Below are 20,854 nucleotides of genomic sequence, written 5' to 3' on the forward strand. Positions count from 1 at the left end.
GAGTTTCCACACTTCACAAAGAAAGATGGATAATGGAGATGGAAGACAAATAAAGCAACTTGGGCTGAAATACTCAGAATTCTCTCCAGCCTGATGAGTAAGTCAATGCACTGTTGAATCGCTGTCCTCTTGAGCTTACAAAAGCACAATTGAAATTGCTATTTTACTCCTGACAGCTTCTAAGCAGACTATAGCAAAAGCTTGGAAATCCCCATCACTCTGTCCCATTGAAATCAAAAATAGGGTTACCCAAGCTATGATCAATAGTTAGATCGAGATGACTATATTAGATAAGATCCCGCAGCATCTGAAAATTTGGCAACCGTGGGTGGATCATTTCCTTCTTCCACATTTTGACTCCACGCACCTGCCATAATATCTGGATAACCCCCTGCCAAGGGTGGGAGTGGGTGGTCTCTCTCCTTGACACCTTTGCCTGATCCCTCTTACCCTCTTTCTGCTGACCTTCCGCATCTTTCAATCTTCCATTTTTAACAAACTTCAAACATTTTTTTTTTTTTTTTTACTCTACTCAGGATGTGTGGTTTCTGGCCTTATGCGTTTACTCCATTGGTTCTTATCCACTGTCCACACTCCTTGCAATTTAGTAGATCATGTATATTTATATTATCTACACAAAAATTGGAGCTTACCCTTCCTTTTTTTCTATTCCTCTTGATGAACCATTGTCATCCAGTATCTATGTACCGTTGTGCTCAACGTAATAATCAGTCATCTTTCCCATAATTATGTACAGATTATCTACATGCTTGTATCATCCTACCATTTTGACTTTAGTGTAATGTTCAATGTTGCAATAGCAAAGTGTGTGTAACCTACAGTTCCCTCCAGCAATTTCCATTGTACAGCCCTTCATGTATGTATATACCTTTTATTACATATTATTGGTTTATAAGGTTGAAAATAGACACAGTCCATTCAGTTCAACCTATGGGTGTGGTTCGTGTTCTGCATTTTGCAGTGCCACAAGTGGTTCTAGGCTCTGTGCTTGCCTGGGGGATTGTTTGGCATGGAAGACCATGAGAAATGATTTTATGGTGGAAATATTTCCAGTTTAGTGATCAAACAGCTTGGTTTCCTCAGACACCCCCCCACCCCTTTTTTTTCTCGTCCTCTTGCTTGCTCTTGTTCTGCCTAGGTCGGACGCAACCAATTGGTTGTAGGCGTCACTGATGACAGGAGGCTCAGCGGGGAGATGGCCCCGCCCCCAGAAGTAGGTTGAGGCGGGCATGGGACGCAGAGTGGTTAGCGTGCGTTCCAGACCCTGAAGGTTTATGTGTCAGCAGTGGGGTGACCAAGAGACACGGGAAGTGAAGAGGGCATTTCGATTATACAAGGTTGAGGGTCGGCCCGGGACCCGGATCCAATTGGGGGGATTGCCCGAAAGGTAGGAGACACATAAAACATCCAATTATCTGGGCCACACAGTATGATTGTCCTGGATCCCGAAGCCTCCCATTGTTGGGATGGGTGTTGAAGGGAAAACTGGGAAGCTACACGTCCCACCATGACACAGTGTCAATTACTACAGAGTGTCTATGTTATATGGTTACTCAAATAAACCTGAAGCTGTCCCACCATTCTGGGATTAGGATCAGCACAGAGGATGTGTAGGATCATCATCATTTATGTTTATTTGTTTCCACCAACTGGCTCTCCCCAGTGTGCATAGGGGAAGGGGAGGGATCTAAACCTGCCAGATCAGTATAAATGAAGGGCCTCTAGGACAATGGACTAGCTCTGAGGAAGGGAACCTGTCTCCCGAAATGCCTTAGCAGTTCAAGCACAGAACGTGTCCTCCTCCATATAGGAGTCCAAGCACAAGGATGTGTTCTACTCCACATAGGAGTTGATATGACATATGCGATTTTATTCTTCGTGTTCTGTGAGTAGGTTTTTGGCTTTTTAATAAAAATTTTGTAAAATGTGTCCAAAAGTAATGTACTAGGCGGTTGCGCTTCCTTTTTTGTCTGTTTGCATTAATGGCTGTGTGTTACACTGTGAGTGCCGGTTCACACTAGTACCGACTTGTCAGGCGACTTGGTCAGCCTGACAAGTCGTGCCCCGTCGCGGTCCATTGTGTGGTACAGGAACGGTTCAAATAGGAGAGACACAAGTCGCTCCGACTTAGAAAAAGGGTCCTGTACTACATCGGGGCGACCTGGAGCGACTTGCATAGACATTCATTTTATGAAGTCCGTGCAAGTCGCACCGAAGTCGCGGTGCACGCGACTTCACAGGTCGCCCCCAAAGTCGTGCCGCTTCAGTGTGAACCGGCACTTATACAAGCTGTACACTCACTACTTTGCAGCAAAGTATCTTTTCATCAGTGTTGTCACATGAAATCAAAGCAAAGCCAACAGAACACTTGGATGCATAAAAAGGGGATTCACTCCAGAAATAAAGAGATTATTCTCCCTCTCTACAAAACTCTGGTCCGGCCACAGTTCTGGGCACCGGTCCTCAGAAAGGATGTGCTGGAACTGGAGAGAGTCCAGAGAAGGGCAACAAAAATAATTAGGGGAATGGAGGGCATCAGCTATGAGGAAAGACTACAAGCACTGAACTTATTCTCTCTCGAGAAGAGACAATTGAAGGGGGATAGGATATCAATGTACAAACACTGTACTGGCGACCCTAGCATAAGGAACAAACTTTTCAGAGAAAAGGAATACAATAAGACACGTGGCCACTCACTAAAACTAGAGGAAAGGCGGTTTAACCTTAAAATACGTAGGGGGTTCTTCACTGTAAAAGCAGTAAGGATGTGGAATTCTCTTCCACAAGCAGTCGTATCAGCAGGGAGCATCGATAGTTTAAAAAAACTGTTAGATGGGCACCTTAACCGGTTGCCGACCGCCACAAGTACATATACTGCAGCGGTCAGCCCCGGCCAGGCAGAGTGACGTATCGGTACGTCATTAGCCTGTCACTAGCTTGTGAGTCAATAGCGGGTGAGCGCGCGCCCCAGGCACGTTCCCTAACAAGTCAGTGCGTGTGACCGGCGGACCCGATGTCCGCCGGTTACTCGCGATCGTGCGCCGTGAAGGGAGAAAGGCAGGCGGCTAATGTAAACAAAGCCGCCTATCATTCTCCCCTGTGTAAAAATAGAGATCACACGGTTCTACTATGTAGGATCGTTGATCTCTGTTCTTACACGAGTAGCCATGTCCAATCACAGTTAGAAACACGCCCCTAGGGACATACTTAACTCCTCCTTCCCCAATAAAGTTAACCCCTTCCCTGCCAGTGTCATTTTTACAGTAACAGTGCATATTTATAGCACTGATTACTGTAGTAATGTCACTGGTACCCCCAAAAGTGTCAAAAATGTCAGTCAAGGGTCCGATCTGTCTGCCGCAATGTCGCAGTCCCGCAAAAAAAAAAAAAATCGCCATTACTCGTTAAAAAAAAAACAAACAACAAAAATGACAAAAATCTTTCCCTTAGTTAGTAAACGCAATAACTTTTGCGCAAACCAATCAAAATAGGCTTATTGTGATTTTTTTTACCAAGCATATGTAGCAGAAAACAAATTGGCCAAAAATGTTAAAAAATTTTGATTTTTACATTTTTTTTTGGGGGGGGGGGGAATTTCATATAAAATAAATGTGAAAAATATTGTTATTTTTGCAAAATTGTCACTCTTTTTTTGTTTATAGCGCATGATCAAAAAAAAAAAAAAATCGCACAGGTGATCAAATACCACCAAAAGAAAGCTCGGTTTGTGGGGAAAAAAGGACATCAAATTCGTTTAGGTACAGTGTCGCACGACCGCGCCATTGTCCGTTAAAGTCACGCAGTGCCGAATCGCAAAATAGGCCATGGTCAGGAAGGGGGTAAAATCTTTCGGGGTTTAAGTGGTTAAAGACCACAACATAGAGTGGTATACAATGTATGGTTAACAGCAAACACACACACATCATAGGTTGAACTGAATGGACGGATGTCTTTTTTCAACCTCACTAACTATGTAACTATGAAAAGATATATTAAAATATTGACAAAAATGTGAGGGGTGTACTCACTTTTCTGAGATATTGTATGTGGATGGCACCTTTTCCCTCCTTAGTTCTTGGCATGCTCATAGGTAAATGTCTTTGGACTGTGTGTCTCCCTTCACTTCCTCACATGCTCAGTAGTATTCCCAGCCATTAGCCAATTGTTCAGCTTGACTTGGACAAAGTGTTAGCCCTCTGTACTGTATATACGTTATGTTTTTATAATCACTGTTTATGTGCATCTTTAAGGCTCTCATTTACAGCATAGTAATTACCGAATACAGTAATCACCATTTTTCAGGGTGCAAGGACTGTGGCATGTGTGTGCAGTGTAGACAAACTGTAGCCCTAACTCAATATTCAGTACATTCTTCTAATAACAAGGCGTTCCTCTTAAGTTCTAGTAGTCAGAGATTTTTTCAATGTCTATAGTCTGGCCACAACTCTACTTTCAGGTCATTTTTTAATATGTCTGCCTCCACTATAGGGGTCCAGAATTTAGCATGTCTCTACTTTAAAAATTTAGGATTAGAAACTGGCCTTACATATTTACAGACTATAAACATATAAACACGATGTGCTGATATAACATATTCTGCTGGCATCAGAAGTTAAAGTGGTTCTAATGGCAGAAGGTTTTTTTACATAAATAAATTCTTTACATACCTGTAAAACTTTCTGGCAGTAGCTTCACACCCACACCCCCCTAAATACTTACCTGAGCCCAATCTCAATCCAACAACTACACAAGAGCTCTCTTCGTAGGCTCAAACACACTAAATCACAGCCAGAGGGGAGGAACCGGGGGGCAGGGCCAAGCTGTGCTCTAAGTCTCTAATGGACACAGAGCCGCCGAGTGCTCCCATAGCATGCACAAATGCTCCCTTACTATGGGGGTACTCTGCAGGGGGAAGGGGCCAGGACCATCAGCTGGGAACCTGAGAAGAAGAGGATAGGGGCTGCATTGTGCAAAACCATTACAATGAGCAGGCAAGTATGGCATGTTAATTATTTTCTTTTTTTATTTTAACGTTTGCCTTTACAATCACTTTAAAATCCATGGCATTTTTACTTGGGCAATAACAAACATAGAAGCTTCATACACTGGAGGCACCAAAATCCCATTACTTCAAACTAAAGGGACTTGTTAATTTCAAATTCCCAGATAAAGTCTTAGGTTAGTCATACACATAGTAAGATTTCTCTACTTCAGCGCCACAGGCTGAACAAAAGAAATCACTTGATTTCTCCATGCATGCTACAAACTGTGCGGGTGAAGAAATCTTCCCCATTTGCTATTCTATCCAGCCGCAAGTAACAGCTGTATGAATACCTGAGTAATGACTTTATCTGGATGCAGTCACTGTTTAGCTGGTGCCTACAGGACCACCCACAGCTCGAATATTGGCCAATTCAGCAGAAATTAGATAAAAGCCAGCTGTGTATAGCTAACAGTGACTGCCCCTTTATGTCCATAATATCAATTCGCCTATTTGTAACTTACTAAAAACCGAACATTTTTACCTATATGATAAAATGGAAAATATTTCCAGACAAAATAAAAGGTTACATTTTTAGTTCGTAGCTCACAAATGAAATAGGGTTAAAAAATTAAATAAAATGTGTTCTATAATGAGAAATATCAGTGAGATTTACCTGTGTGAGACACTCTATACAAGTTCCTCTTCAACATTTCATACAAAGGACTGCAAAAAAAAAGATGAAAAATTAAAAGTAAAGTTACACATGAAAGGTCTGCTTCTAAGTTTACACAAGTTCAGGACAGTGATCATGTTTCTAAAGATTATGCGACTTATCGCATACAACTATAAAGATACTAGATAATAAAATCAAAAAATACATAAAAGTATTCACAGCCTTTTCCATGACACTCAAAATTGAGAGCAGGTGCATCCTGTTTCCACTGATCAACCTTGAGATAATCCTCCTGTGGTAAATTCAGTTGACTGGACAGGATTTGGAAAGGCACACACCTGACTATATAAAGTCCCACAGGTAACAGTACATGTCAGAGCACAAACCAAGCCATGAAGTCCAAGGAATTGTCTGACCCCCGAGACAGGATTTTATCGCGGCACACATCTAGGGAAAGGTACAAGGGTACAGAAACATTTTTGCAGCATTGAAGGTCCCAATAATCACAGTGGCTTCCACCATACATAAAATAAATTAGTTTCGAAACACCAAGACTCTTCCTAGTGTGTGCCACTTGGCCAAAGTGAATGATCTGGGGAGAAAAACCTTAGTCAGGGAGGTGACCAAGAACTCGATGGTCACTCTGTGGAGAGAGGAGAACCTTCCAACCATCTCTGCAGCACTCCACCAATCAAAGCTGTATGGCAGAGTGGCCAGAGGGAAGACACTCCTCAGTAAAAGGCACAGGACAGCATGTCTGGAGTTTGCCAAAAGGTACCTGAAGGACTCTCAAGCCATTAGAAACAAAATTCTCTGGTCTGATGAAACAAAGATTGAACTCTTTGGCCTGAATGGCAAGCGTCATGTCTGGAGGAAACCAGGCACTGCGCATCACCTAGCCAATACCATCTCTACAGTGAAGCATGGTGGTGGCAGCATCATATTGTGGGGATGTTTTTCAGTGGCAGGAACTGGGAGACTGATCAGGATCGAGGGATAGATAAATGCAGCAATGTACCGAGACATCCTTGGATGAAAACTTGCTCCAGAGTGCATTGGACCTCAGACTGGGGCGAAGGTTCATCTTCCAACAGGACAAAGACCCTAAGCACACAGCCAATATAACAAAGGAGTGGCTACAGGACAACTCTTTGAATGTCTTCGTCCTATTGAACATTTCTGGAGAGATCTGAAAATTGCTGTGCACAGATGCACTCCATACAAACTGATGGAGCTTGAGAGGTCCTGCAAAGAAGAATGGGATAAACTGCCCATAAATAGGTGTGACAAGCTTGTAGAATCTTACTTAAAAAGACTTGACTCTAATTGGTGACAAAGGTGCTTCATAAAGTACTGGGCAAAGTATTGTGGAATACATAAAAATGTACATGTGATTTTTTTTCATGTTTTTATTTTTAATAAACTTGCAAAGTTTTCAAATAAACTTCTTTCACATTGTCATTAAGGGGTATTGTTTGTAGAATTTCAAAGAAAATAACTGAATTAAATCCATTTTGGAAAGAGGGTACAACAGAAGAAAATGTGAAAAAAGTGAAGCACTGTGAATACTTTCCTGATGCACTGTACACTTACCTTTCATTAGATCCCACTATGCTTAATTTGGTCATTGTAAGTAAGAGAACATACAGTAGATGTCCACTATCCCTGTAAATTTGTGATCACGGAACAGAACTCTCAATGTTATCAGCTTTAAAAGCCATGTTCTTTGAACAAAACAGTCACTAATTCCCAAGTAATGGAGAAGAAGAGGGAGAGGTATTTGTAGTAAAAATCAGAAAAGCAGCTTAGAGTGAAAAAAGATTTTTGTAAGATCTTACCGTAAAATCTTTTTCTCTGATGTCCATCGACAGACGCAGCCTCATCTCTATGAGCTGAGTAGGTTTAAGCTCCTCCCATCAGGAGTAGTCTAGGTAGGAAAAGCTGTCCCTCCAGGCATAAACCCCCACTGCACAACCCAGCACATCAGCTTAGTTTAAAAGCAATGAAGACAACAAAACCAACCCCAAACATCATAGAAAAAAGATTTTACGGTGACATCTTACAAAAATCTTATTTTCTCTATTGTCCATTGACAGATGCAGCCTCATCTCCATGAGCTAAGTGGGACGTCCCAAAGCAGTATAGGCATGAGGGGTGGGAAAACGCAGCCAAACAGTAACGTCAACTCCAAAAGGCTAAACGTAGCCAACCGGGCAACATCAAACTCAACCAAACAACAGGCGCTCACCCAGATATAAGACCCCGAAGGGAAGTACAAAAAAACATTCTCTTATGAAACAGCAGCTTGCAAAACCTTGCAGCCAAAAGAGGCATTCGAAGAAGCCAACAAATCCACCTTGTAACGACCAAGTCACTGCCCTACAAACCTGTACAACAGAGGCCTGACGGCGAAAAGCCCAAGAGGCACTCAGCAGTAGTAGAATGCGCCTTCACAGGGAAAGGAGGAACCTGACCCTTGATCGAATAAGCCTGAACAACCGTTTGCCTGATCCATCTTGAAATGGTCCCAGCGAACTCAGCCAAACTTTTGCGAGGACCGTCCGGAAGGAGAAAGAGAGAGTCCGACTTCCTGAAGGACTCAGTAACCGTCAGATAAACCCTTATCGGCCAAACCACATCCAGAGAGTGAAAAGCAACTTCCTTGTGATGTTTAGACTTAGGACATAAGAAAGGCAACACAATGTCTTCATTCAGGTGAAAATTCGACACCAGTTTTTTAAAAAGGGGGCGTGGTCTGGCTATGGACGGGTGACTGTGTGCAGCTTCAGCTCCGCACCTGCCACCGCTTAATCATCAGCATCCATGGGATCCTCGGCTCCCATATGACTCACACCATGTCCCAGCGCTGCCGGACAGCCTCGCAGCCACCCTGGCCCGATCGCTCCAAGCCTTCTTTCTTCCCTGAGACTCGCAGCAGGGAGATGCAGGCCTCCAAGATGGCGCCGGCGGAGCCGGCCTCACACCACCACGCGGCGAGTACCACATGGAGTGCAGAGCCTGGGCTCTCTCCGCCAAGGTCAGTGACTGCCTCGGTCCCTCCAGCCTCCCCTCACTCCCTGGTGTCGCAGGGGGGGGAAATCTGAAATGGTAGAGGTTCTGGAGGATGGAGATCTGTGGAGACATATGGGCCCTACAAACTAAAGCAGACCTGGACAGGTTTATCACCTGGGTAGAGACAGCTTTTAAGGAAGACATTGCTCAGAATAAAACTGACACTTCCCATCTGGGGACCCGTTTGGAGACTCTAGAGCAGAGCTTTGATGACACTATTCCTGTAATCTTTCAGCTCCAAGCACGATGCGGGGAGCTAGACAGGAGAATAGATGCCCTACTGAGCCAGCTGGATGACTGAGAACCGCAGTAGAAGGGGCAACATTCGTATTTGTGGCCTCCCTGAGGCCACGGCACCAAAGGATATCATTCCAACCCTGGTGGAATTATTCAGGGAAATCCTGGGGCTCAAGGTACTGCCCCTATTGAGATTGACAGAGCACATAGGGCCTTGAGACCCCCTTCGCAGGATGCAGATAACCCGTGTGATGTCATTTGCAAGCTACATAAATACACCCTTAAACACAGTGTATTATGCAGAAAATGCGCAATAAGCCCTACTTTGATTTTGATGGTGCACATCTTTTTCTATCAAGACATATTAAGCCGCACTCTCATGCAACGCATGGCCCACCGCCCACTCCTGGCTGCTATCCAGGCCGAGGGCCTCACCTACCGCCGGGGTTCTCCCTTCTACCTGCAAGCTACTAGGAATGGAAAGCAAGCTACTCTACGCACTAAAGATGACCTCCCAGATTTCTTAGCCACCCTGGGCCTGGATCCTGTGGACTTCCTAGATTGAAGAAACTTGCCAGATCTCCCGGTGGTACAGCTCCCCCAGCCATGGCAGACTGTCTCACGCAAACAACGCAGACGAGGTCACCCACGTCCAGCCGAGGATCCTCTTCCTGTCCCCTCCACATCAAGACCCTAATTGCTTCGCTGCAAAAGTCTTCTGTACCCCTTCCTTTTTTTTTTTGCTTGACCTCTGAGTGCGACTGTGGCCTTCTAACCCCCCCCCCCCTTTTTTTGCCCCTGCTGGCGCGACTTGGGGCTGAGGCCTGAATGCCGCCCTGCTGTTAACATGGAACTGGACTCTCCCCTGGTTATATAGCACTTTATTCAATGGCTGGGTTGGCGGGTGCGGGGAAGATACCCTTTTGTTTTTCCCCTCTCCCCCCGGTGGTTGGTTCACGTTCCCCCAGTAGGCTATACCTATACGGGTAATGTCCCTTTTTGGGACACAGGGTAGTGACCCAGTGTGTCACTCTGGCCGGGGTGGCACACTGGGCATGGCCTCTAGCTTCTCTCCCTTTTGATTAGAATGTCCTCGCCACCTTTTGTGGCTTGCTTTGTTTATGTGTTTTATGTACTGCCTTCATCTTATTTTTTCCCTATTTCATCTTTCCTGCTTTCATCGTGCCTGTTCACCTGGATGCGTGGTCCTCAATGCTGCCCATGCCATGCCAGCAGTCTCGTGGGAACCTTCCCCGTCTACTGGACAACATATGGAGTTGCTTAAGTTAATATCATACAATGTACGTGGCCTATGTTCCCCATACAAACGTAGTAGGTTATGGTGGGAGCTGAAGAAGCTTAAAGTGCAGGTGGTCTTCTTGCAGGAGACCCACTTCACCCCTCGGTCTCTACCAAAGCTGCCTACGGATCTCTTTAATCAGTGGTACCAGAGCCCCTCCCCGGTCAGCAAGTCGCAGGGCACAGCCATACCAATAAATAGGACCTGCCCCTTTCAGCCCACTGACCATCTGGTGGACCCCCAGGGTCGATATGTGTTCCAGAAGGGGAACATTCTGGGTAAGATGTTTACGTTTGCCTCTGTCTAAGCCCCTAATGCTGGTGAGCTCACTTTCCTAGACGCGACGCTCAAGTGCTTGGCAGAATTCAGGGAGGCTTGGCTGATCGTTGGGGGAGATTTTAATATCAGCTTTGATCCTTTGGTAGATACTTCCCACGGTTGGTTATCCCACTCGTATGCCTTCCTCAATCATTTTCGTAAGACTTTACAATCCCATCTCCTGGTGGACTCCTGGAGGGTCCGGCACCCCACGGAGCGGGACTTCAGCTATTACTCCTCCATGCATGATGTCTACACGTGGATAGATGTTATCCATGTTGACCATCCCAATCTGGAGTGCCTGCAGCGGTTGTCCATAAAAAACATCCCGATCTCAGACCATACACCGGTCACAGTGGAGCTTGCCCTGCCAACCGGATCCCGCAGGTCCTGGTCTTGGTGGCTGAATGAAAATCTATTGGACGACTCGCAGGTGGTCTCCAGTCTCTGAGGTCTTACGCCGCTACTTTGAGGAGAATGGGTCGGATGCTTTGAGTGAGGGGGTGGTGTGGGAGGCCCACAAGGCTGTGGTGAGAGGGGAGTTTATTTCTCTCGGCACCAAGGTCAAGCGAACGAGGCAGGCAGACTTCCAAAGAGTACTGTCTTCCCTTCAGACAGGGGACCCTGACGCGTTGACCGAACTTAGAGAAATTTTTTACCACCTCTTGGACCGTCTCACCCGCTCTCAACTATGCTACATATCCCATGAATTTTATGAACAGGGGAATAAATGTGGTCGGATGTTGGCCCATGCCCTGTGTAAGAAGAGAGTCCAATTGTGCGTATATAAACTTCGATCCCCTTCGGGTGCGTTGGCTTTTAAGCTGTCGGAAGATTGCAGAGCAGTTCCGGGCCTACTATGCTGACCTTTATAATCTCACCAGTCCAGACACCACAGACGCTCGGTCTGCTAAGCTGAATGTGATCCAGAGATAACTCTTTGATCATAACTTTCCCCCCTTGACTGCTGACCAACGCTCTGACCAGGAATCAACGATTACAGTGACCGAATTGAAAAGCACGGTACTATCCCTGTCTTCCTGTCCAATGGTAAGAGCCCAGGCCCTGACGGATACACTAAGGCATACTACAAACTGTTCTTTCCGCTCCTGCAGAGACCTATGTGTAACTACTTTAACTCTTAGGCCACGGGTGGGGTGATTCCTTCGGAAGCACTGATGGCACACATCACGGTGATCCCGAAGGAAAATAAGGATCCCACAGTCCCACAGAGCTATTGCCCCATATCCTTGCTGGCGAAGCAGTTGAAACATCTAATGCCCCAGGTCATTCACCCTGATCAGACCGGTTTTATTACCGGTACGGAGGCTAGGGACAATGCTATCTGGGCAGTGCAGTTAATCCACTGGGCTAACACCCATCCTGACTTCCCACCCTACTTGATCTTATCGACCGATGCAGAAAAAGGGTTTGATCGCATAGACTGGGACTATCTGCGGGCGTTGTTGGACTCCCTAGGTTTGGGGCCCCACATGTTGACTTGGATCATGGCACTCTATGCTGGCCCTAGCACAAAGGTTTGCGTGAACGGCTGTTTGTCCACCAGGTTCCCAATCGGGAAAGGCACCAGACAGTGGTGTCCGCTCTCACCTCTTCTCTTTAGTTCTTGAGCCTTTCTTGTGTAAAGTGTGAGAGAATGTGGATATTCAAGGCATGAGGATTGGCAATACGAAACAAACTCTCTGCTTATGCAGACGACGTACTGTTCCACCTTACGGACCCCCTGGTCTCCTTGCCGGTCCTGATGCGGGAACTAGAGAGGTTCGGAGGAATTTCAAAATTAACCTTACCAAGTCTGAGATCCTTCCCATCCACCTGCCCTCGTCCCTGACTGTGTCCCTCCGGGCCACGTTCCCTTTTTCTTGGGCCACCTCCTCGCTGAAGTATTTAGGCGTTCAGCTCACCGACTGCTTCGACACCCTGTACGCGGCCAACTACCCTAGGTTGCTGAGCGCCATTAAACAAGACCTTTTGCACTGGACGAAGACGGCTTTCACTTGGCTAGGAAGGGCAAATATAATTAAAATTAATACCTCCCACGTGTCCTGTTTTACCTGCAGATGCTACCTGTTCCCCTGCCACTGAGTTTTTTTTTTTTACTCAGCTCACTAGCATGCTTACGGGGTTTGTCTGGAAAGCAAGACGCTTGCAAATAGCCATAGCGGCTCTGAAGCGCCCGAAGCACTTGGGGGGCTTGAGCCTACCAGACATTCAGCGGTACTATAGAGCGATTGTCCTTCAGAGAATTTTGAACTGGTCTTCCACACCCATTCTAAACTCTGAGTCTACATGGAGAAATATATGGTGGGCAGAAATCTGTCCTACCCTCAGTGGCTATCTTGAGAGTATAGGGGATTGACAGAACATCCCTCTCCCTTCACGATTCATATACTTAAATTGTGGGATCGGATGAACCAGCTTCTAAATCGGCCACACCATCTCTCCGTTGGCCCCCCTTGGGGGGGTTACCTTTGGCTCCCACACCCCCCGGGAGAGCAGATGGCCTTCTTTGGACCCTGGGTGGATGATGGAAAGTTGCGGCAAGCTGATTGAGGGGGGAAGGCTGCTACCTTAAGGGCTTAAGGGACTGACATGGCGGTTTGTCCTATGAACTTTTGGAAAAACAGACAATTGCATCACTTTTTTTACGGTTCATGGTTCCTCCATTAGGCCGCCTTCCTCACTTAAGCACTTTGAGCGTTTGTTTATACAGGATGCTCCCATCCCCCGCATGGTATCGGAGCTCTATCAGTTGCTAGGGGAGGCGTCGTCCACCTTCAAACCCACCTATGTTCGTGTCTGGGAGAGGGATCTGGGGCTAGAGTTTTCTGCTACCCAATTGACCCACTTATACCGACTTACCCACGTGAGTTCAGTCGACTCTAAAATGCAGGTGACGCGCTTGTACCGAGTGCCTGCAGACCTGGCTCGCATATACCCCTCCACCTCAGACGCCTGCTTGAGGGGCTGCAGGGGACACGGTAGCCTTCTGCACCTGTGGTGGGACTGCCCGGCTATTGCACCCTTCTGGGAAGATGTGAGGGACCAGATCAAATCCATCTTAGACCTAGACGTTCCCTTCAGTCCCCTTCATTTCTTGCTGCACGTTCCCTGCACGCCGCTTAGTCTCTACCGACAAAGCATACTGCCCCACCTCCTCAATGCAGCTAGGAGATTGATTCCAATATACTGGAGGCCGTTGCAGGTACCAGGCAGACTGGATTGGACGCATAAGGTGAATGAAATTAGGGAAGCGGAGGACTGGATTGCCAAGTGTAGGGGTGTTTGGGAACGTAATGATATAATGTGGAGACCGTGGCTTGACTATGTTAGCGACCCAGCCCTGTTGCCCTCAAGCTTAGACTAGGCCTTGCTGACGCTGGCTGACCCATCCCTTGGTAGATTATAATGAATTAGCGGCCCGTTCTACTCCTCACTTGGAGTAACAAAGGCATGTGCCCCTTATGCATCTATGATGCTGGAGACGGCAATGGCACAACGCGGCGGCTGGAGAATCCAAGACACTATCAAGTACGATTCTGGACCTCCATCTTCCTTTTCTCCTTTCCCCTCTTTCTTTTTTAAACTCGATGCTTCTGATGTAAGATAGGGGATGCACCACTATGACCTTGTCGGGTGGTCCATTGGCAGCATATCTGGCACTTACGCACACTGTGTGTGGTGGCTCGCAGAATGACTGGTCTTCCTCGTCGAGAGATTGGCAGTGGCTGCCCCCTCCCCCCCCGGTCGCTCGTCTTGGGTGACGAGGGCGTGACTGGAGGGGCATGCTGCATTGGGGGAGGTTTGCTGGAGGCTATTTCTGCCCTCCTCCCCCGGGAGCGGGCCCTGACCTGGGGTCCCCCGGGTTGACATCGTATACCTGTCCTACACCCGTAGCCGCCCGTTGTTAGCCTAGGTTTTCTTTTTTTTGCTGCCGACGGCCTGCTCTATGTCATGTAATAACTATGCCAATATATTTTCCATGCAAGTTGATCCCAGAATTAGGCTTTTTCCGCTGTTACGTTCTTATGTGTTTGGCTCGGTTTGGTCTTACCCCCTTTCATTTCTTTGTTGTACTGTCAAATTTGTGTGAATTAAAATAAAGATTATATTAAAAAAAATGCAACACCACCTTAGGAAGAAAAGACGGATTAGGTCAGAGGACCACTTTATCCCTGTGGACCACCAAATAAGGTGGAGAGGACAACGCCGCCAACTCAGACTCTGCGGGCAGAAGTAAAAGCCACTGGGAAAACAACCTTCTGCGACAAAGAAAGAGAAATCTCCCTAATATTCTCAAAAGGAGGCTTTTGAGGAACAGACAAAACAAGATTAAGATCCCACAGAGGTAACGGGGATCTCCTTGGAGGGGCCAGATGACGCACCCCCTGAACGAAGGTGCAAATCCAACTAGGAGTAGCCAATGGACGTTGGAAGCAAATCGCCAAGGCCGAAAACCTGGCTCTTGATAGTACCCAACGCCAAGCGCTGCTCAACCACTTTTTGTAAAAAGGCCAAAACCCTAGCTATAGAACACAATCGAGGGTGCAGCTGCAGCAATTCACACCAAGACATGGTTAATTTCCACGTACGATGATGGATCTTCCTAGATGTCGATTTCCTGGCCTTCAAAAGGGTAGGAATCACCGAATCAGAAAGACGTCTATCCCTCAACACCATGCTTTCAACAGCCAGGCCATTAAAGCCAGCGACCGTAAAGCAGGATGGAAGATCGGTCCTTGAGATAGTAGATCTTGCCACAAAGGAAGACGCCGTGGAGGATCCACGACCATTTTTACCAGCTCTGAGTACCAAGACCGCCGAGGCCAGTCTGGTGCCACCAGAACGACCGGAATGCCTTCCATCGCCACCCTGTGAAGAAACCTTGGCAGGAGAACGAGCGGAGGGAAGGCATAGATCAGGCGATCCTGACTCCAAGGAGCCACCAGAGAGACTGTAGTGTCGGCCAGAGGATCCCAAGACCTGGCCACAAACCTCCGAACTTTCCTGTTGAGGCGAGACACAAACAGGTCCACGTCCAGGGTCCCCCACCGGACACACAGGAGATGAAACACCTCCAGATGCAGGTACCACTCCCCCTGATCCAACACCTGATGACTCAGGTAATCTGCTTGCCAAAACTCCACACTCAGGATGTGGACTGTGGAAAGAGCCGGAAAATTCTGTTCCACCCATACCAGAATCTCGGCCACCTCCTTGGCCGCCAAGGCAATCCTGGTGCCCCCTTGATGATTGATGTAAGCCACGGCCGTGGCTTTGTCTGACTAGACCCGAACCGGAGAGCCATGTAGCCGGCTCGTCCAATGAAGCAGGCAAGAAGACTCTTCCGACGCCCAAGTCCCCTGAGCACAGAGCTTCCCCAGCACTCCACCCCAGCCTGATAGGCTGGCGTCCGTGGTGACCACCGTCCAAAACACCGGCAGGAATGACTTGCCATGGCACAGGAGAAGTGACTGGATCCACCAGAGAGCAGACTTCATGACATGGCTCAACTGAATCTTCTGGTCCAATGACCGAGGATCTCTGTTCCATTTTGACAGAATCTCTTTCTGCAGCTGTCTCGAGTGGGATTGAGCAAACGGGACTGCTTCGAAGATCGAGACCATCAGACCCAGGGCCCTCATGCAAGCCCGCAAGAAGGACTGATCGTCCTCCATCAGCAACTGGACCGCCCTTTGCAACTTCTGAAGCTTGTCCAAGGGAAGGAAGACCCTTACCAGAGCAGAGTCGAGGATCAGCCCCAGATAGGTGACCCGCACAGACAGGGTCAGGGCTGATTTGGTGACATTGATTGTCTACCCGAAGTCCTGAAGGGTCTGAATGGTGATGGAGAAGTTTTCCAGCAGAGCTGAATGAGAAACTGCTCAGAACAGGAGATTGTCCAGATACCCCACAATGGAGATACCTTGTCGACACAACAAGGCCAGCACAGGGGCTAGGACCTTGGTAAAAACTCTTGGAGCCGAGGCGAGACCAAAGGGTAACGCCACGAATTGAAAGTGCTCCTCTGCCACCGCGAAGTGGAGGAATCGCTGATGTCCCTTGAATATGGGGACGTGGAGATACTCATCTTTGAGATCAATGGGAAGCCAGAAAATCCCCTTGATTCAAAGATGCCACCACCAACCGAATGGACTCCATGCACTCCAAAGCGGTTCAGAGCCTTGAGGTCCAGGATTGGATGCAATGTGCCCTCCTTTCTGGGCACAGTGAAAAGGTTTGAATAGAAACCTTGAAAGCGGTCCTGTTGGGGAACTGGCACGATCACCCCTTGAGTCAGGAGATCTCACACAGCCTCACGCAGATCCTTCAAAACGCTCCGGAGACAGGTGAAGATTTGACTGAAAAAACCTGTCTCCTGGCCTGGACCAGAAATCGATCTTGTACCCAGAACAAACCAGTTTGCGAACCCATTCGTCCTGAATAAAGGAAGTCCAGGGTTCCTGAAAGAAGCGCAGACAGGTGAGGGCGCCCCTTCATGCTGAAGAGGACTTGTCTGCAGCACCGGACTGACCGCCCTTGGACTTGCCCTAGGGGTTTCTTAGCACCTCCAGAAGTGCAGACATAAAAACCGGTTTAAAAATGGAACCCGCCAAACAACGTGAATACGGCGGGAAATGGATTCCACCCACCTGTCCACTGGATCCGAAAAAACTGGGGGATCCTCATCAGGCACAAGAGATTTGTTTAATCTGGAAACAGGATGGTTCACTTTAGGTGGCACCGTCCAACGGTTGGAAAACTTTTCAGCAAAAAGGATAGTGGCGTTTAAAGCTTTTTGGCACCACTAACACGTGCTTAACGCGCTGCCATTGGTCATTCACAATATTGTGAGAAGGGTCAGGACAAGGGAAAACCCTGTCAGATTTGGAGACTTCTGAGATCCAAAAGCCAACCACGTCCCTACCGGCGTGGGCTCATCAGCCAATTTTAAAGTATCCCGCACTGAAATAATCAGGGCTTCCACCAAATTGCGTTTCCGTGCTGCAGCTGAAGAAGACAGGTCCTCTTCACCATCTGAGGACAGTGACCCCTCAGGAAGGGGAGCATCCGGAGCAACCACATAAGCCTCTGAATTAGGCCTGCACGATATTGGAAAAAAAAATATATTGCGATATTTTTTTTTTCAACTATATATATATTGCGATATTGAGGGACCCGTCAATCCAGGCTAAAAAGTCAACAATTACCTTAATGTTACTGTAGAGGGATCAACATGGGATGAGTATTGCAGCAGCCTTCTTCTGATTGTGTTACTGCACTGACACTGGGACAGCCAGGATTAATTTTACTGAGATGCTGGGATGGAAATCATGCACATGGACTGGACTCGAGTAGTGAAGGCAGCAGCAGCACAGCCTTCTTCTTATTATAATTGAAGTCAGATACAGCCAGGGTTAATAATGGTATACTGTATATAATATATACTAGCAGACCAGGCAGCACTAGGGAGGGATAGACTCTCAGTGACAGTGTGGATGTGGAATCTGGATTAGGCAGTTACTCTCGGGACTCAGTGGTGGATTGTAGGAGCCGGTAGAAGAACACAGCCTGTGAGCCAATCACGCCGCGAGTAGCAGCACCGAGCGAACCAATCAGGTGTGCAGGCACACGTGATTGGTTGGCTGTGCAGCTGCTCACAGCACACGCTGCTCACCGCTGGTGCTGAACTGTGAGTCCTCCTCTCCGAGTCCCGAACTGGCGCTGAACTGTGAGTCCTCCTCCCCGAGTCCCAACTTCTCCCTGCCTCATTAATATTGCATCCTCGGCGATGCGAATATCGCCCACCCCTGCTGCACGATAGTCGATAGTACATCGACTATCGTTCAGCCCTACTCTGAATCAGAGGACACCTCCACAGAGGGAGAAGGCAGTTGCAGTTTACGGGCATCAACCTTTTTCATGACTAAATCAAACTTTAGTGGCCAGGCTTTCCAGGGTAGCTGAAATCGTGGCCAGTGACTGCAATCCGGACTGTCTGGGAGTTGCACAGAGTGGGTCTGAGGGTGAAATTCCAGTTTGGGACTCAATAGTGAAAACTGCAAAAAACGGAGTACTGTAGCTTTAAGAACACTGATCGCTCTATCCACCACCGATAACAGCATTCTGCAGGGAGCCCCTTTAAACCAAACTGATAGCAGAAAGTGCAAGGATATGCCCGCAGGGACCCTCAATACTTTACCACCTCAAACACACAGCCTCCTGAATCTTCCACAGCATGGAGAGAGAAGCAGGAAGTGACCTCGGCTCAGCAGCAGGAAATGACCACACAGGAAGTGATGTCGCCTGATAGGGATACACTGCCAAGTATAGCACCAGGGCTACACAAAGATGGATGCCCATATAAAACAACAGGAAGCTTCAGGGAAAATGGCTGTCCCATACAAGTCTATGGGGAAAAAATTCCATTGCCTACACCTAAGATGGCGGTGCCCATGGCGCACCATGCTGCTAGGGACCGACATATGAAGGCCTCAGTAACCACAACAGGGACCAGCAAGCCCAAGGTACCATGACCCCCCCCGAGCGACAGCATTACAGACACACAGCCCCCGCAGGGACAGGGAGAGGGAAGGACCCACAGACCAGGCACCAAGCAGACCAGATCCTATTATCCCTAGGGGAGAGCCCACATCCCCCCCAAGGCCAGCAGGGGCAAGGGGGGCACAGTTACTCACCATACCATTGACCGGGTGGGCTCTGCTCCTGGCAGACTGCCTCCCACCCGAATCGGGGGTGCTGCCAGCTAAGGGGTATGCTGCGCCTCAGGGCGTTCCAGGTCGTTGCGTACAGACGAGGCATCTGCTCACATGCTCGTCCCCCTCCGGACAAGGAGGCACCATCGTGGCTAGGCTTAGGTCGGAACTATAACCTGGTCACGCTCGTAGGCCAGACTGGGGGGACCATAAGGAACTAGAAAATCCAGTACAAAGCCTCAGCCACCATCGTTGCTTGTAGATCACCCGGAAATTTTTCCCCGAACACTAGCTAGCAAGTGAGTAAAGAGAAATAAAAGAAAATATTCTGAAAAGAATAAAAAAAAAAACTGACTCCCAGCAGGAAACCTAGGTCTACTCCTTCTCTAGGCAGAAAACTGATGTGCTGGCTTGTGCAGTGGGGGTTTATGCCTGGAGGGACAGGCCCCTGGGCGTGTTTTTCAAATTTTCCTGCCTAGACTACTCCTGATGGCAGGAGCATAAACCCACTCCGCTCATGGAGAGGAGGCTGCGTCTGTCAATGGACAATAGAGAAAAATTTGATTTTTGACTTACCGTAAAATCCTTTTCTCTTAAGCTCATTGACAGACGCAGACTTCTTGATTAATATCAGTAGGGATATACTGCCCCCTACAGGAGGACACTAGGCAGGAAAAAAGTTCTGGCCTCACCTTATGGGCAGTCCCAGGGGGTATATCCTCTCTCTCCCTGCTACAGGATGTCAGTTATGTAACAAAGCAGTGTCAGAGAATTCAACCCAAACCAACTCAAAAATAGAGGGGCGGGTCCTGCGTCTGTCAATGAGCTTAAGAGAAAAGGATTTTACGGTAAGTCAAAAATCCAATTTTCTCTGGCGCTCATTGACAGACGCAGACTTCTTGATTAATATCAGTAGGGACATCCCAAAGCAGTGCCACAAATGAGGGGTGGGATAACAAATAAAATTCGATCCAGAAGGCCCAACCGGAGCCAACCAGAAGCATCAAGGACTCATCGAACAAAAGGATGAGACCTAACTGAAAAAAACAAAAACCCCCCAGGTAGACCAACGGTCCCCTCAAACAGCGGCCTGCAGAACCTTGCGGCCAAAAGAGGCATCCGTCGATGCCAGCACATCAACTTTATAAAATGTTGTAAAGGTATCAACCAAAGACCAGGTAGCCGCCTTGCAAACCTGAAGCACCGACGCCTGATGGCGGAAGGCCCAGGAAGCACTAAGAGCCCGAGTAGAGTGTGCCTTAACAGGGAACGGAGGAACCCGACCCTTAATAGAATAAGCCTGCACCACCGTCTGTCTGATCCATCTGGAGATAGTCGCGGCAGACGCAGTCAAACCCTTTCTAGGGCCATCCGTGATCACAAAAAGTGAATCAGCCTTACGAAAAAAGAGTCGGTAATAGCCAAGTACACCCTGATTGCCCGAACCACATCCAAGGAGTGTAATGCAAACTCCCGAGGATGACTGGGCTTAGGACACAGGGAAGGCAATA

At 47.8% G+C, this 20,854-nt stretch overlaps 1 protein-coding gene across 1 annotated transcript in view; it reads right to left on the reverse strand.

Moving 5' to 3' along the window:
- The window catches only part of MDM4 (MDM4 regulator of p53), a 143,610-nt gene that overhangs the window by 57,019 nt on the left and 65,737 nt on the right, over positions 1 to 20,854 (reverse strand). Inside the window, exon 4 of the mRNA XM_082244358.1 lies at positions 5,679 to 5,728. Within this exon, the coding sequence (XP_082100484.1) occupies positions 5,679 to 5,728 (50 nt within the window). The remainder of the gene's footprint in view (positions 1 to 5,678; positions 5,729 to 20,854) is intronic.

This window comes from Pelophylax lessonae (genome assembly GCF_965119305.1).
Source record: "Pelophylax lessonae genome assembly, chromosome: 2".
Lineage (NCBI taxonomy): Eukaryota > Metazoa > Chordata > Amphibia > Anura > Ranidae > Pelophylax > Pelophylax lessonae.